This window comes from Lipotes vexillifer, unplaced genomic scaffold (assembly GCF_000442215.2).
Source record: "Lipotes vexillifer unplaced genomic scaffold, Lipotes_vexillifer_v1.1 scaffold5, whole genome shotgun sequence".
NCBI lineage: Eukaryota > Metazoa > Chordata > Mammalia > Artiodactyla > Lipotidae > Lipotes > Lipotes vexillifer.
Genome location: NW_006788592.1, coordinates 646,001 through 664,862, shown reverse-complemented (window position 1 = coordinate 664,862; position 18,862 = coordinate 646,001). Strand labels below are relative to the sequence as shown.

At 33.7% G+C, this 18,862-nt stretch overlaps 1 protein-coding gene across 1 annotated transcript in view; it reads right to left on the bottom strand.

Moving 5' to 3' along the window:
• METTL15 (methyltransferase 15, mitochondrial 12S rRNA N4-cytidine) overlaps positions 1-18,862 on the bottom strand; it is a 207,896-nt gene that overhangs the window by 104,039 nt on the left and 84,995 nt on the right. The window contains exon 3 of the mRNA XM_007461688.1: positions 15,209-15,345. Coding sequence (XP_007461750.1) covers positions 15,209-15,345 — 137 coding nt within the window. The remainder of the gene's footprint in view (positions 1-15,208; positions 15,346-18,862) is intronic.

Here is an 18,862-nt window from a genome sequence, read left to right as displayed (position 1 = left end):
CATTGTTTATATGAGCAAAATTATTTTAAAAATACCTTTTCTTATTCTCTATAATTATTTTGCTTGCCTTTAAAGAATTCTACTAATATTAATATTCAAACTTTTAGTCTGGTTTTAATTATTACTTTCTACATTATTTAACCGGTAAGGAAAATACTTTGTCTCCTAATCTAAAATAGTCAGAAGCACAGAATAGAATGGTGGTTGCCAGGTGCTGTGGGGAAAAGGAATTGGGGAGGTATTAGGCAAAGGGTACAAAGTGTCAGTTATACAAGGTACATAAATCCTAGAGATCTACTGTACAGCATAGATTCTACAGTGAACAATACTGTATTATATATTTTAAAGTTGCTAAGAGGGTAGATCTTATGTTAAGTATTCTTATCACACAAATAATAATAATAAAAAGGATGAGAATAAACTTTTAGAGGTAATGAATATGTTTATGGCATAGACTGTGGTGATGGTTTCATGGATGTATACTTATCTCCAAATTCAAGTTGTATACATTTAATATGTACAGCTTTTTAAATGTCATTCATACCTCAATAAAGTGGTTTATGAAAAAATACTTTGTGTCATAAAATCAGGTACAAAGAAGTACTCTTCACTTATAATGTGCTCCATTTTGTGTATTTACATTCATTGCATTTGATAATATAAGTATAAATTTTAAAACACTTAAAAAAAACCCGTATTCATGATATCAGATGTGGTTCCTTAATGTGAGAAATTTAGATTGTTATTAGGGGTATAATAAGAAACAAAGACTAATTTTGTTTTCCACTTGAATTTCTTCCATATTGGTAGATAACTTTGAAATCCCAAGCTTAGACTAGCTCTTATTCTATTTTTCCTCATGATGCGTATGCTGCTACTTTAATAAGGGGAGAAAAATGGGTCAAGCCCTGTTAGATATTCAGAGTGTGGGTGGAAATCCTTTGACGAGCTTTCTGGGGATGCCTCTAACATGGGAATTGCTGTTGAGATTCCAGGAGAAAAAGATAAAATTCTGTCAGTAGCGATATCTCTTACAAATAAACCCTTTCACACTCACTAAAAAGAAGGTTAGAAAGGTGCCTGAAACCTAGCAATTAACCAATATCGCTGCAAAGTTTTAGTGCAGAAAATTCTACACTGAGCCTACACATTGCACACAATATGTTCCTTTTAATATACTTGCTGATATGAAAAATAATTCTCCAAGATATAAAATAAGTAAGGGCGTTAATACAAAAAGCATTTTCTGAATTATTCTATGTATCCTGATATCTTTAATTATTACATGATAATTTAATGTCATATAATTAGCTTTTGTTTCTTTAAAATATATGATTATTTTTATTTATAGGAGTTTGACATTTTAAATCTGAATTTTTCAGTTTCAGTAAAAGGAAAACAGACTAGCATTAGTAGAGAATGGAATAAAGTTTCTTATAACATATAGTATCTAAAGATCTTTTCATAATGGGAATATGTATATTCCCATATAGGTTCCTTTGGTGTGCAGGACCCTCAAGTAGAAATAGATGATAACTGGTTTTTGTACAGTAAAAGTTGGTAATAAGGGCTCTGAGTTCATTGGAAGGTATACTATATCTAATCAGAGTTTATCTCCTAATATTTCTGTGAGAAGTTCTGTATTTAGTGAAGAGTTGAGTCTGCAGTTAGCCCGTTAATTCTCTCTGGAACCTAAATCTAGACTAACAACATTATTTCAAACAGTGGTTTGGAGATTTAAAAGGGTTCTATTTACATTGTGAAAATGGAAAGCGAGATAAACTCAGAAAATTGCGTCGAATTTCTTCTTCTACACATTTGATGCAGAAAATGGAAAATTATCATCCATTCATTTATACATTCATCCATATGACCTTAATCCGTATCTACTACAGAATTTTAAAGAAACAAAGTCAGGTAAGACACAGTCATGCTTGAAGGAGCATACAGTATATGGAAGTAAACCAACAGAATAGTGTGTTAAGGGCTTGGATAAAGATTGCACAGGGTGTGATGGGGGAAGAGAAGAAGGATACTAAATCAAACTGGGAGAGTCACTGATGACTTCCTAAAGAACATGGCACTTAGCGGGGTAAATAATGCTCCAGTTAGATGAACAGCATGTAGACATAGAGAGTAGTAGGACAAAACATGATGAGTTTATTATGTAAAAGTAGTTTAATATTTCATGGAGGGTATGAGGAGACTGGGGTGGAGTCATAGGTAATAAATCTAGAGAAAGGACAGAGGCCAAATCCTTAATGGCCTCCTGTGGTAAGACAAAAAGTTTAACTTTATCTGGAAAGCTATGTTTCATTATTGAAAAACTATAAGAATTTTACCATGGAATAAAGCCTGCTGTATAGAAGTATTGCTTGAACAGCTCATTTAACTTGATCAGTGATATCTTATTATTACAAATATTTTACTTGTCCTATGAAATGTCCATAATATGTCCTATATAATGGGTATCCTTGCTTCTCATAAATATTTATAGTAATGGTATTTTATTTAAATAACATAGTTCTTCTATGTTATAGAAGCTTATTTCTACAATATCTAAGAGTCCTGACACTCATTACTCTGTATTGTAAATACCTGTTTAATATCTATAATTTCTGGTAAAGTAGAAAGAGATTATATTGCTCTTTTTACCCAGCTATATCTCAGAATGCAGTTTAATATCTGCCCCAAAATAGTTTCTTGAAATGAACTAAATGAGTAACAAACAATACTTACAGTGAAAATAAGAACAGATATTCTAAAAATAATTTAAATTTGGGTTTAGAATACATTTGATATTTTCCCTTCTAGGAGATTTATCTACCTGATCTCGTTAGTGGTTTACCTATCTATTAGATTGAGCTGTCTCTTGTGGTACAGAGACACAGAGCCCTTATCTTGGGCTTCTGAGCATTCCCCATCCCCAGCCTATTTCCCTATATACAGCAGGCTCTAAAACGAATGTTGAACTGTGCATTAAATTTAGATTGTATTCTCTTAGGAAACAAGAATAAAATACTAAAGTAGATAATCCAATCCAGCAGCTGTTTGTTTCAGTTTTACTTTAAATATCAGGCAAAAGTGGGGGTGTAAAGAACAGGAGGATTATATGTGTAATTATAGCAAATGTATTTTGATTTAATTAGTTTAGTATGTTAGAGAAAATACAACTATTGTTTTCATTCTTTTAATAACTCAGAAGCCTAAGCATAAAGGATTTTACTAAAAATTTCTCATATGTAATAAAATATGTCTCTAAATATGTATTGCTTACACAAGATAAAATAAAATGAAGGCTTTCTAGGTATAGTCATTCTTGTGCTGAACAAGCTGCTATTCTTATCCTGGTACCATATGGTTATGTTCAAATGACGTAGGCAATAAAAATGGATTATCTTAAGTTTGTGAAGAGGTAATTCATTTTCTCATAGTTATGATAATATGAAACACCATTTGCATTTCAATATACATGTTGACTTCCATGAATCAGTTTTATAAACTTTAAATTAAATATTCTACTGAAGAAATAAATCTATAACACTACTTGGGAATGGGTGTAGAGGTGTTAATTATTATACAGGTCTACATAAGTCTATAGTTTGTATAGTCAGAAAGCAAAAACCAAAGTTTATCTGAAATAAACATTTGCAGACTCTGTCTACTTATGTCAGTAATAAGCTAAATAATAAATAAGAAGAACTTAAATCTACAGAAAATGAAGACAACTCAAGAGTCAGCCTTCCAGAATTTTCAGGTTTCAGAACAAGAAGGGCTAAAAATTAAATATGGAAAAACTTCAACCTTCTTTAATGAGGAAAAAGTAGCTTCTGGGAAGCCAGCAACATATGAACACAGAAGGAGAAAGCCAAAGAATGGGAGACACATAGGAAACATTTTCTGATTGGTTGACGACATTCAAAAAATATTAGTTATTTTGGCCTGAAGCCAAGAGTTGATGGCGAAATCAAAACTTATAAAAAGTAAGTCTGGGTGGGAGGGGGAGGAAGACAATGATACAGTTCAGTGGAGTAGTTTTCAGTATTTACACTGACAAAGGTAGTCTTCAGTATTTACACTGACAATGGGAGAGAGCCTGTAATAAAAGGCAAATGTCAGAACACTGCAACGTGAAGGAAGTTGGATGCAGTGTTCCACACCTTAAATCTTAAACTGACTCTGATATGTGCATGTTAAGGAACCAAGCAGATAAAGATAGGAAATAAAAGCCAATCATCCCGGTATACACAAATGAAACTTCTCAGACACTTAGAGTTATGATGATAATAATTAGCATAATCATATATTATCTTATATAATTATTATAACAAAGCAACTATAGCTAGTATTAATTAATTTTATGCTAAACAATTTAATTAAATAATTTAGTCCTCATAACACAGCATGAGATATGTATGAATAGGAACTCATTTTACAGATGAGAATAAAAACTCTGAAAGGTTAAGTCACACATCTAAAATCCTACAGCTAAAAGAGGCAGAATTAAGACTCCAAACCAAGACTGTTTGATTCCAAAATCTAGACTGCTTCTCCAACAGTGTGGATGGATATTTGTCTTAAGTGAGATCTGGATGAGTCCAAAGGGGAAGGATCCAGCTAGAGACAAAGAACGTTCTTTGTGAGTTTGCAAAGTTTCTGGCAAGAAAAAAAATAGCACATCCAAGTATGGAAATTGAAAAAAACTTTAATAAAGAGACTATTTACAAACACATGACTAGGTTAAGGAGAGGCAAAAAGGGATGTGAGAAGTACCCTGAAGCTAAGAGGTGAAGGGGCAAGGGCAAAGAGTGGTAACTGAAAGCCCAAAGAGTCAGAGCTGCATCTAGTAGGAGAGGCCTATGAACAATGAACTTTGAAGAGGAATGTGGCCACTGCTAAAACACATTCTGACCTCATTCTCTGTCCTCTGATTTCCTGCCAGTGTCACCCATTTGCTGAACCCAAGCAGAAGCCAGGAGATAAATGTTGTCGATAAATCCATAAAAGTCATCTTCCTGGGATCGGTGTAGACAAGGGCAGAGAGAGGTTCTAAAGACAAATGGAGACTACACAGCACACCTGATAGGAATTCAGAAGAGTAAGGGTTGACTTAGAAAACTGAGAAAGGCAGTTCATTTGCTAAACCTCGGATAAGATACATTTTTGAGCCTGTTCATCATTACTTCTCTAAGGTACTATCATAATCCCAAATCAGGAGAAAAGTTAAATAATTTTCATACACTATAAATGTTTTTTTAATGAGTTGATTAAAATGTTTTAATCACTTATCTAATATAAATCTAAATGTAAAAGATCTGAATCTAAAAGAAATCATAATTTTAAAAATCGAGATGCCATTCACTTACCATAATGTTCACCCTTTTAAAGTGTACAATTCAGTGGTGTACACTGTAAATATTTTGAGTACAGACATCTCTTACTCTGAAACTCGATTCCACACCCCAACCATGTGTCCTTTCTTCGTAGTCAGTATCTATATTTCATATTCTGTTTCATTCATTGCAAGACAGGCAAAGTACAGTTTAAGACATGCAGTTTTCAGGGGGTTCTAATTCTCTAGGCATATTGGGGTTTCCAGGCAACAGGATCCTAGAAAGTATAACTGTCATTCACACCACTGGTTTCTGTTTTGTTTGAACCATAAATAAACACTTGTTACCTTCCATATATATTCCAAGCAGAGCTAGGTTCTAGGGATATGAACATACATTAGACAAAGTTTCCGCCTTCAATGAACATTTAGTACATAGTGTGAACAAATATGTGGGATATAGCCATATAGGATAGGTAGTTTTCAAAAATTTTTGATCAAGATACATAGTCAGAAATATGGTTTAACTGCAATCCCATAAACAAAAATACAATATATATGTGTATATATGTACATATATATTATTTCACTGGAAATGATAATTTAACTTCCATTATGTAACATATTTCCTATTCTATTCCATTCCATTCCATAAAATGCTGATCAAGACCCCCAAAAAATGATTTCATGACTCACTAAAAGAATATGCTAGGGCTTCCCTGGTGGCGCAGTTGTTGAGAGTCTGCCTGCCAATGCAGAGGACATGGGTTCGTGACCCGGTCCGGGAAGATCCCACATGCCATGGAGCGGCTGGGCCCGTGAGAAATGGCCGCCGAGCCTGCATGTCCGGAGGCTGTGCTCCGCAACGGGAGAGGCCACAACAGTGAGAGGCCCACGTACCACACACACACACACACACAAAAACATAATCAACACTGTAGAAAACCAAATCTGTAACGCATGGAATAAGTCTGAAGAGATTTCCTATAATACTGAGGCAAAGTAAAAGTAGCAGAAAACACTAAGAAAGGAAATAAAAGACATGTGGGACAGATAACACTCCAACCAACAAATCATAAGTGCTCACAGGTTAAAAAAAACGAAAAAAGAGTAGAGGGTAACTAACACAAAAACTCCTTTGTAGAGAAAAGACCTGATCCATAGGCCAAAATTACTCACCGAGTACATGGGAAATTGATAAAAAGAGATTAATTAGTAATATTTCTTAGTGAAATTAATGAATGTCAAAAATATTCAAAGAAATATATCTAGTAAGCATCCAGCCTAATAGTGGGAGGAAGGAGTGAGAAACAGATTACCTAGGAAATGAAAAAATAAACTGGGTTGACCTCAGACTTCTCCACAATACTACATGTCAGAGAAAAAGAGTAATATCTATACAATTCCCAAAGTGCCATCCTAAATCAACTGTTGCCCATGTAAGAAAGCATTAGAAACACAGTGTTGGGTAGACAAAGGCATAGATATTTCCCGTTTGCATATTTATAAAAAAACTAAGATGTAATCAATTGGTAGAGAAATGAGTCTACATAAAGAACTTGAAAGGGGACTTACAGTGTTATAAAAAGGCTAGTGGGGTGCATTGAAATGAATTAAATCATTTTAAGTATGATTACTTTAGATATTACTGCCAAACAATGCAAATGTTAACTAATAATTATCATAATAGTACATATTAATGTCTAAAAGCCAAAATCATATTTTAAAAGCCAAGAAGTGGGAAAAGAGAGGGAAATAAAAATTCAGGAAATAAGTTCTCACTTTACATGGGACGGTTAATCAAAAAATATTTCTTTCTGCATACTTAACAGTAAAAAATATTTAAGTACTTTTAATCTTAAAAAATATTAACATCAGCCAGTAGTAAATTAAAAAAAAATTTTTAATGTCATCAAAATTGCTAGAGAAAAGGCAAAACCAAATATGTATGCGTGGATATTGGACAACAGAAAATTAAAATGCCAAAGATAATTTCAATAAAACACAAAAATAGAAAATATAAAACAAGATGACACAGAAAGAGTAAGCATATCCTGATTTAATTACCCTTTACAACTTGTTTACACAAAGGAAATATATCTGGTATTTGTTTATAGGAAGTACATCTAAAAAAACACAGCATAGAAAGACTTAAAACAGCAGTAATATGGATAAGGATAAGACTATATTAGAATTAGAATTCTAATAAATTAAGTTATAATTACATAAAGGAAATATTCTGCAACCAGTAAAACTATTCTTTAAGGTAATTTAATGAAATAAGAATGTGCTGATAATGTAAAAATAGATTTCAAATTTTGTAAACTATATATGTGTATATGTATGAATGTATACATATATATATATATGTGTGTGTGTGTGTGTGTATACACATATATATATAACCAAAAAGATCAGGAAGAAGTTTACCAAACTATTAATTTTGGTGGTGGTGGACTATGAATAATTTAAATTTTCTTCTCAGCACTTTTCTGTACTTTATCATTTTAATTAAGAAAAAATATTAGTCAGAAACATAAATACTGTAATCAATGGAAAAATATATCATCATCAATAAAAAATATATCAAGACATCAGTTCTTTCTAAATTAGCTATGTATTTAATACAATTGATCAAAATGGTTTTCAAACTTGGCCAAGATATTCCAACATCTTAGAAGTATAAAAAAGTAAAAATATCCAAAAAGTTCAAACAAGAAACAGTACATAAAATATAACGAAATATTGGCAATTAAAAACATGGAATGGGGAAACCTCTTGCACTGTTGGTGGGAATGTAAATTGATACAGCCACTATAGAGAACAGATGGAGGTTCCTTAAAAAACTAAAAATAGAACTACCATAGGACCCAGCAATCCCACTACTGGGCATATACCCTGAGAAAACCATAATTCAAAAAGGTCATGTACCACAATGGTCATTGCAGTGCTATTTACAATAGCCAGGACATGGAAGCAACCTAAGTGTCCATGAACAGATGAATGGATAAGGAAGATGTGGCACATATATACAATGGAATATTAGCCATAAAAAGAAACGAAATTGAGTTATTTGTAGTGATGTGGAGACTGTCATACAGAGTGAAGTAAGTCAGAAAGAGAAAAACAAATACCATATGCTAACACATATATATGGAATCTAAAAAAAAAAAAAAAAAATTGGTTCTGAAGTACCTAGGGGTAGGACAGGAATAAACATGCAGATGTAGAGAATGGACTTGAGGACACAGGGAGGAAGAAGGGTAAGTTGGGACAAAGTGAGAGAGTGTCATGGACATATACACGCTACCAAATGTAAAGTAGATAGCTAGTGGGAAGAAGCCACATAGCACAGGGAGATCAGCTCGTTGCTTTGTGACCACCTAGAGGCGTGGGATAGGGAGGGTGGGAGGGAGACGCAAGAGGAAGGAGGTATGGGGATATATGTATATGTAATGGGCTGATTCACGTTGTTATAAAGCAGAAACTAACACACCATTGTAGAGCAATTAGACTCCAATAAAGATGTTAAAAAAAAAAGATGGAATGAAATACACAAAATCATTACTGCTGATTAAGGTGGTGGAATGATAAGTGAGTTTCATTTTTTTCTATATACTTTTCTGTATAAGTTTACCCCAATGAGAATATCTACTTTTATAAACTATTGAAAGTAACAGCTTATTATATTTTTATAATCTGCTTTACCTACAGTCAAATGATTGAATCAGTTATAATTTTCATATTTTCTTTATACATGTCTATATTCTCTAAACTCAGTGTATGGAGCACATATTATCCCTAAATTCAGAAAACAAAAAATTGTTAAAAAAAATTGTCTTCCAATATCCATCTTCCACTGTGGTAAAAGTCAGCCAACACCCCACTGCTCCAATTTTAATGTGTTTCCTCTTGTACAGTCTTCAGAGGCAATAGGGAAAAGTTTCAGTTTTCAAACAACAGGTGACCTGACATGTCATCTTTTCTGAAAGAGCTAAAATGGGTTAGCCTAAAATTCAGCTTTCCCATGAATTGCTTAGTTTTCTGTGAAAATGTTAGTTTCTATTTTTGACTTAGTTTTGACAGAGTGAAGAACATGGGATTTTTCAGGAGAAGCATAGGCTACTCTTTGACAACAACAAAATAAATAAATAAATGAAAGAAATTACTATATTTTCTCAAAAGATGTAAACGTTGAAATGACAAAATGTTTACTTTTTGCACACTTTATTGCAAGTTGTAATTACATATGTATTTTTTATTACTGAATCACGTGTTCAACTTTACTATGCAATGAAAAACAGTTTTAAAATAAAAAACAAAGACAAATAATGAACAATGTTATTGATGATCTTCTTAAGAATACATATGTAATCCTAGATATCAATTACAGGATTACATATGTATTTTTCTTTTTTTTTTTTTTTGCGGTACGCGGGCCTCTCACTGTTGTGGCCTCTCCCATTGCAGAGCACAGGCTCCGGACGCGCAGGCTCCGCGGCCATGGCTCACAGGCCTAGCCGCTCCGCGGCATGTGGGATCTTCCCGGACCGGGACACGAACCCATGTCCCCTGCATCAGCAGGAGGACTCTCAACCACTGCGCCACCAAGGAAGCCCTACATATGTATTTTTAAGAAGATAATCAATTTATCTAATTTGTCAATCCTTCCAACAAACCATCCATCCATTATGCCCAGAAATAATCCGTAGCCCAAATTTGTGTTTATCTTTGTCATGTATATTTTTATACTATAACTATACATGTAGATATTTATAAATAATATATAGCATTACTTGGCTTTTTCTGATTTACATACATATGCGGAGATGCGTCATATAATCTCTAGGTTTCTTTTTTTTTTTTTTTTTGCAGTACGCGGGCCTCTCACCGCTGCGGCCTTTCCCACTGTGGAGCACAGGCTCCGGATGCGCAGGCCCAGTGGACATGGTTCACGGGCCCAGCAGCTCCGCGGCACGTGGGACCCCCCCCAGACCGGGGCACGAACCCGCGTCCCGCACATCGGCAGGCAGACTCTCAAGCACTGCGCCACCAGGGAAGCCCTAGGTTTGTTTCTTTTAACCATTGGTTTCCCTTTCTCCATACTTTCCCCCACCATTAATTCCTTCTTTCTCAAGTTCTCCATGATTGTATATACAAACAAAGCATATACAATTTTTTTAACATTAAAAGATATCCATGAAAAATAAGTATCATTTCCCCCATGTGCTCACTTTCAAAATTGTTACGTCTTCCCAGTTTGGTAAGTCAAAAGTATTACACCATTATTATTTTAATTTCATTTTCCCCCTCACTGCTACTTATGTGGAGCGTCTTTTCACACATTGATCTTCTATTATTGACCCTTCTATCCTTTACCCACTTTTCAAATTGGAATTTGTTGTCTTATCAAGTTTGAGAGAACTCTTCCTATATGATAAATATTGATGGGGTTCAGGAAAAGCTACCTCAAAATATGGCAACTTGGCATAGTGAATATTTTTAAACTGAAGGAATTTGAGAAATGGCACATGTAGGTCATAAGCTCTTCATGTGAGAGATGCCTGCCTAAACCCAAAAAAAGCTTCCTTATCTCTGAAAATGAAGGGACGAGAGGAATCTAAATAAATGGGACTTGCTAAATTTTGCCCACATTACTATCCTTAGCTCATACTCTTTGTCCTATCATATTTTTCTGTAACTTTCCACTTCATCAAATCTAATATAAAAATGCTCCAGTTTTACTGTTATCTTTGGGTCTTCATTTCCTCATGAAGTCTCATGAGTCATGTAAAACCTAAATAAATTTATATGCTTTTCTCTTATTAATCTGCCTTTTGTTACAGGGATCCCAGTTGAGAACTTAGAAAAAATATATTTTTCCTCTTATGTAATATCATTCCTTTTCCTATCCTCCATATTACTAATATATCTTCTCTAAGTTAACTGTTTGGAAATTTTACCATATGATCTTTGCCATATATTTTTTAAATTTTTATATAAGTAGATATTTCTATTATTTATTTTTATAGATTTATGATTTTGAGTCTCAACTAAGTTTCTTACCTTTAGATTGTATATATAATCTCCTGTTTTCTAATAGGACTTTTATTTTTAATTTTTTTCATACATTTTTACTCTATCTGGAAGTTACTTTTGAATCTGATTTAAAATAGGGGTCCATTTTATTTTCTTCAAGTTTGATACGCATTGTACCAACACCATTTATTTAATAATGCACTATTATCTCAATGAATTAAAACACCTTTATCTTCTATTAAATTCTTTTATGTAGTAGAATCTGTATCTGGATTCTCTGCTCCACTAACCTACTTGCCTATTCTTATGCCAGTATAATATTGATTTCACTACAGTGACTTTATAGTGTGATCTGACATCTGGTAAGGCAAGTTTCCTCTCAATTTTTTCTTTTTCCCAAAAGACCTTGTCACTCTTCCCCCCATATCTACTCAACATTATATTACCTAAGTTTAAAAAAAACACACATCAGTTAAGGTGAAATCAATTAATATACTTCCTGGAATTACAATAAATACATATATGAATTTGGGGAGAACTGGCCTTCTTTTATAATAGTAATTTGTTTTACCCCCAAACACATATGCTTTCTCTTTTTTTCAGATCTTTTACGTCCTTCAATAGAATTATATAGGTTTATTTTTATTTGAAAATGTGTCTTTCTTGATAAATTTATAACTATTTTATAAAGTTTTAGGTGCTTTTAAGAATGGAATATTTTTTTCCCACTTCCCTTTCTAGGTATTTACTACTTGAGTAGATTTTTAAATTTTTATCTAACCATTTTGTATCATCTTATTAATTTTACAAGTCCTTTTGGGTTTTTAACTATTCAGTCAAATCATTATAAAAAAAAGACTATTTTAACCTTTCTTTAGTTTTTTAATTACATCTGCCAGACCTTCCAAAAACACTGATTAAAATATATATAGAAGTTAATCCATATATACAACCTGATTTTTGACTAGATTGTTATAGTATTTCACCTTTTGAGAAAATAACTGCTGTTTGTCCTTGGTTAATAGGATATTTTACATTTAAGTAGTTGACTTATATTTCCATTTAACTTAGAGATTTTAATAAGAACAGCTGGCTGATCATTGTGATGCTTATCAACCTATCATTGATTGACTATCTGACATGGAGCCATCATTGTATTCTTGAATTAAACCCTATTAGGCCATAGCTATTATTCTTTTATTATCCTTTTAACTAAAGGAAGGGTGAATTAGATATGCTAGTATTGCATTTTGAATTCTGCATTTATATACTTCAGTGAGGTTGGACTTTTTCTCTTTTTCCTTTTATACTATCTCTAGCAGAATTAGGTATTAATGCTGGATTCAATATAAAATGAATTTTAAGAGCTTTCTTTATTTACCATGGTCAGGACTACCATAAAAGGCAACGCTCTTTCCTATTTTTTTTTAAATTTATTATTTATTTTTGGCTGCGTTGGGTCTTCTTTGCGTCTTTGCTTTGTGCGCAGGCTTTCTCTAGTTGCGGTAAGTGGGGGCTACTCTTCATGGCGGTGTGCAGGCTTTTCAGTGTGGTAGCAGAGCACAGGCTCTAGGCACGTGGGCTTCAGTAGTTGTGGCATGCCAGCTCAGTAGTTGTGGCTTGCGGGCTCTAGAGCACAGGCTCAGTAGTTGTGGCACATGGGTTTAGTTGCTCCGTGGCATGTGGGATCTTCCCAGACCAGGGATCGAACCCATGTCCCCTGCATTAGCAGGGGGATTCTTAAGCATTGCACAATCAGGGAAGTCCCTTTTCTATTCTTTATAAGAGCTAGATAACAACTGCAAATCTGATCACTGTGCATTTTTCTATGTACTTTAGTTACCTTTCTAATCTCTTTTATGGTAATAACCTATTAAAGTTTTATAATTATTGAGTCAATTTTAATAATTTATATTTTGCTAGGACATCATTCATTTATCTAGGTTTTGCATGTTGCCACAGAATTACAGTAGTATCATCTTATAATTTACCTTGTGTCTCTGGTTGGTCTTCTCTCTCAAACTTAAGCATATATTTTCGCTCTCTTTTTCCTTTAACAATCAGTGTGAAAAAGGATTTTGCTATTTTCAAAGAATGCAAAGAATGATCTCTTGGGATTTCTTTCTCCTTTTTTCCTTTTTTTTTGTTTTTTTGTTTTTCAGTTTCTTTGATTCCAGTTTTTATCTGTATTAATTACCTCTTCCTCCTTTATTTTGATTTATCTTATTGTTCTTTAATTAATTTATTAGGTTAGGCAAAGGAATTATTTTGTCAATGAACTAAAAATATCTTAGTAAGATTTGAGACAAGATAGTATAATTTAATAAAATGAGATTATTGGGTGATGGGTGAAATACATCCCATCTCTATTAAGACATGTATACCTTTTAGCAAACCATTTAATATGTGTAGCTAATAGTTTCCACATCTGTAAGCTGAAGAGAATACAGAGCCTCAAGATTCCTGTTAGGTAAAAAATTATGCCTGATAAAATTGATAATTTTAAGCTCCATTTAAGAAACTAGGGTGTTTGAAAGAATAAGAGACCTTGGGAATCACTGCCTTTAGAAACAATATCTAAGAAAATTCAGGGTGTCTATGATAGTGAAATATAATGGAGACCTATACTCATTCTATAAATGTTCAGGTCATAATCAAGTGAACTCCTAAGAAGTTTCACAAATATGAATGCCCTAGTACAAGACCTTCTTAAAGAAGGTGCATCTAAGTTACGTTGCTTAAAATGACAGAAAGATTAAAAAATAAAAATAAACTACTCTGGAACTAAATCACATCTTCATATTTTCTTAGAAATAAAGAACCTGGGATCAAATGGGTTTCCAGGGACTCCATAAACACTGTGATCTTGCAAACAAAAATCTAGGTATATTTATTTATACTTTTATTGGGATATTTAATCACATTGATGGATTTGCAAAGAGTCTGGGACCTGAGAGAGGTTGAAAAAGACTATTCTAGATTAGTAACCCAACTTTCTACCTTTAGTCTGTGATTAAACTTTTCTGTGGTCATACTTTTGCTACTTCACCAAAGAGACCTTTTCTTTGTTGGATAGTCAAGTCAAACTTTACCTCTAAAATTCTCATCTATTTTGTTGATGTCAGTCTCTGGAGCTTCACATAGTAGAACAATTCCCCATTACAGAAAATAGCCCTTTACATATTTGGAGATAGCCATCTTAATTCCAAGATATTTTTCTTTTTCAGGCTGGTGTCTTCTAAACAACATAGCATATGGACATAACTCATTAATTCAAAATTTTTTCTCTAAAGGAAGATGCTTTTACAACTCATGAAGACAATAACTTTATATATTTTAAAAGTTCTCTAGTAAATGCTCACTAATTCTGATAAATGGATAGAGTGCTCTACATTTACTTATGAATTTCAGAAAGATTTCAAAGAAAGCAATTGCATTATTGTTTCATGAATTCTACAGAATTCTACAGAATTTTTACATATTTATTTACTCCACTAAATTCTTAGAAACTGTAACTCATAAAGTACTTTAAAAATGTTTTTAAAGTATGGGTTATTTGTCAAAATACTATTCATGGATGGATTTCAACACATTTTCAAATTTTAGCCCAAAATAAGTTTTTGTATTTATACTTACAAAGGATAAATGCGGTAACATCATTATTTTAAGTGAGTCTAAAAATATCATTTACATCAATTCTTTTTGGATAAAAAGGGAGGAAATACTTAGTGGAGTGACGTATAGTATCATACAAGGGAGAACAAATTCCAAGATGGTAAACTAAGCTCCATAAAACTTAGCAACAAAATTAAATAACTATACAAGTGTATTACTTACGGGTACAATTCTGAAAGCTGTTCAGCTATTGCATAAGCTGTTGGGTCTCTGTCTAAGGCATACAGAGTAATATCTGACTCCTTCTGTAGAATGGCTCTTGTGTGTCCTCCTGAACCAAATGTCATATCTAGAAAAAACTAGCCAACACAGAAAAAGAAAATTACCACTTAGCATGAGCAAAATTTATTCTTGCCAGCTACCTTATTTCTAGACACACATAATGCTTTTCAGAGCTGACAGCAAATAGAAAAACAAATTACTTTTTTTTTTTTTTGCCTAGAGTTCAATTTGTTGTACATGAGGTCTGGGTCAATTATGAGTGATCAGTCCAATAGAATTTGTCAGAGTAACAGCAAAATGATAATCTTTGTCAGGCTGGCCACAATTCAAGGCAAATTTGCATTTTCCCTACATAAGTTAAATTTAGCCACAGTGTTGTGCTAGTAGCTTTTTACTGCTTTCAAGCACCTGACTAAAAATGATATTTCCAACAATTTCTCATAATTTGGAGACAGCTTACAATTGGTGTGGCTCACTTTATCTCAAGTTCTCTAAATGCTTTATATTAAACATAAAAATATTCAAGAATACAGAGAGACAGAGAGAGAGAGAGAGAGAGAGAGAGAGAGAGAGAGAGAGAGATTATACCTAACAGTGGTCATAGAACAAATATTTAATTAACAAATCAGACCTGAAAAAGCCCAGGGCTTAAGTCAAAACACCTGGGATAAATTATAGCCTTGCCACCAAGTAGCTACATAGCTTTGGAAAAGTCATTTAAAATTCCAGGTTTTTAGATTTCTCCAGAGTTTAAAAAGAAAAAGAAGGTCTAGAAGAAGATACCCCAATACCTGCCTAATTGGTAAGGTGACATATAATTTCTCATCTAAACCAAAACACTTTTGGTAGTAAAATATTTGCCAGGATAACAGGATACAAGGTATGGGAGGACATGTGTTTAAATGCTTAGATCATTGAAGATACACAATGAAGTTAATTGGATCTGAATCTATTTCTTAGCTATTTTATTTGGCCACACTTAAGAAAACAATGCTGGCCCACTTAGGAAAAAAAAAAAAAAAAAAAAACAGCTGGCAGTTTGGCAAGAAACTAGACCTGGACCATAAAGAAACGTAAATGTAAATAAGGTAGTTGATTGTAGTTGGTTTGGAAGTCAAGACACTTAGCACATCCTCTCAAAGTTACACTCTTAGTTTAATGTGCTCTCTGAATAAGCCTCACTCGTATGATGAAAATAAAAACAATTATTCCAATAATACTGAATACTGCGACAAATAACATACACAATAAGTCAGACTGTTAAAAATATTTAAACATATAACTTTTTAAAAGTTCATGTGTACATTGCACAAAGGAAATTCCTGTAATGGATTTGAACATTTCCCTGCCCTGAATGTTATAACTTATTTCAGGGAGAGTGGTCAGAGACAAGGCACAATTATGCTTTGATTTTTTTTTTTTTTTGACTATAAGCTACCATGCTGAGTCCTGTCCTCTGATCATGTCCTCAGAAAAGTTAGCCTACTATTCAAAGAATAATATGGAGGAAATCTTCTGATCAAAATTGAGAAGAGGAGGGATGTAAAATATAAGATGTAAATGTGGTCAAAAATAATGGTACAAGCACTGCTTCTTAACATAAATTTTGTAGTATAACTTAACCTTGCACTTCTATCACTGTCAGCACAAAAGGTATGGCTACATATATTTTTCACCTTTTTAAACAGTAACTTTAAAACAACACTTAAAGTCTTATTAGTGGAATGGCTGTTAGGAGTACATATTTAATCTCATGATTGAATAATTTCCTCTCCCAGTCTGTATACTTATTTTATGCGTCTATGAGGGTAAAAATCTTCTGCCATAGCTCACCTCAGTTTTAAAATTGCTAGAGGTTTAGCATGACTTAAACAAAGAACTTTTCCAGGCAAAAGTATATACCACTTTCTTGTTATGCCCCGATATCAAGTCTTATATAGCCCTGGATTTAAACTAAGAATATATCAAATAAAATAATTTGCATATGATTACCTTATCCCAAGCCAGGAAAGTCCCAATCAATATTTAAAAAGAAAAATCCTTATGATTAAAAATATTCTGGAAAATGTGAGATAATTATAATTTACATGATTACTTTTTAATATATCATGATTATGCCCTTGGAGATGTACTGACAATCAAGGAACTTTCCATAGGAAAAAAATAATCTATTATTACCCGTCAAGTGTAAAACAAAGCAAAAAGTGGGAGACAAATGGGATTTATGAAACTAGAACTGAACCCCACAATATATCCTGGGTTAATAGGTGATTGGAGCCATCGACTTCCATTTTTAAAATTCTAATGGGGCTTCCCTGGTGGCGCAGTGTTTGAGAGTCCGCCTGCCGATGCAAGGGACACGGGATCGTGCCCCGGTCCGGGAAGATCCCACATGCCGCGGAGCGGCTAGGCCCGTGAGCCATGGCCGCTGAGCCTGCGCGTCCGGAGTCTGTGCTCCGCAACGGGAGAGGCCACAACAGTGAGAGGCCCGTGTACTGCAAAAAAAAAAAAAAAAAAAAAAAAATATTCTAATGTACACTGTCCATCAAATATAATAAGTGACATCTAGGCCTTATGAGTAACCCAGCACTACAATTGAAAAGGGAGCCAATTAGTTTTTCCACTCTCCTGGATCACTAACTTGACATAAGACCACATTTTTTTGTTTGTTTGTTTTTTGTTTTTTGTTTTTTGTTTTCCGATACGCGGGCCTCTCACTGTTGTAGCCTCTCCCGTCGCAGAGCACAGGCTCCGGACGCGCAGGCTCGGAGGCCATGGCTCACTGGCCCAGCCGCTCCGCGGCATGTGGGATCCTCCCCGACCGGGGCACGAACCCGCGTCCCCTGCATCGGCAGGCGGACTCTCAACCACTGCGCCACCAGGGAAGCCCAAGACCACATTTTTAAATTTGTACAACTTGATAATAAAATAAGGCGACTGGATAATTTTTTTGCTTAACAAATGCACAAGAACAACATAACTGAATGTTTCAAAATAATCCTTTTATGACTCTCAACTATGTATATAGGCAAATGTTTATCTTATGCTCCAAACATATATGGAATTCTTTCTTTGAAATTACCTGATATAATTTATCTAAAACGCCTAACCCATATGATAGCAAGTTTTTTCTGGTAATTTCACTCATCACCTTTATAACTCTGGCCAAATCATTTTAACTCTCTGAGATTCAACTGCTTTATCTAAGAAATGGGGATAAAATGTACCCTTGTTTACCTCTGATATTTATAAAGTTTATCTTATTTCTTCCTTAAAACAATGAAGTAGGTGTTAATAAATTTTACATACAAAGAAACTAAAATTACACTAAGCTAGTAAATGGCAAATGTAAGAATTGAATACAGGTGTACCTGGCTCTAAAACCCGTGTTCTTTCTCCCACTGACTCTGCATTAAGTCAACAGAGTCTATATCTGCACACTGCTTTATGACTTTCCAAGCATTAATGTTTTCCTACTTGGTCTAACAAATACTCTGTAACAGAGTATGGAAAAGTGGCATTATCCCCATTTTCACAAATAAATAACTGAGGTTCAGAAAGATAATGTGACTTAAGATCATATTAACAGTAAGT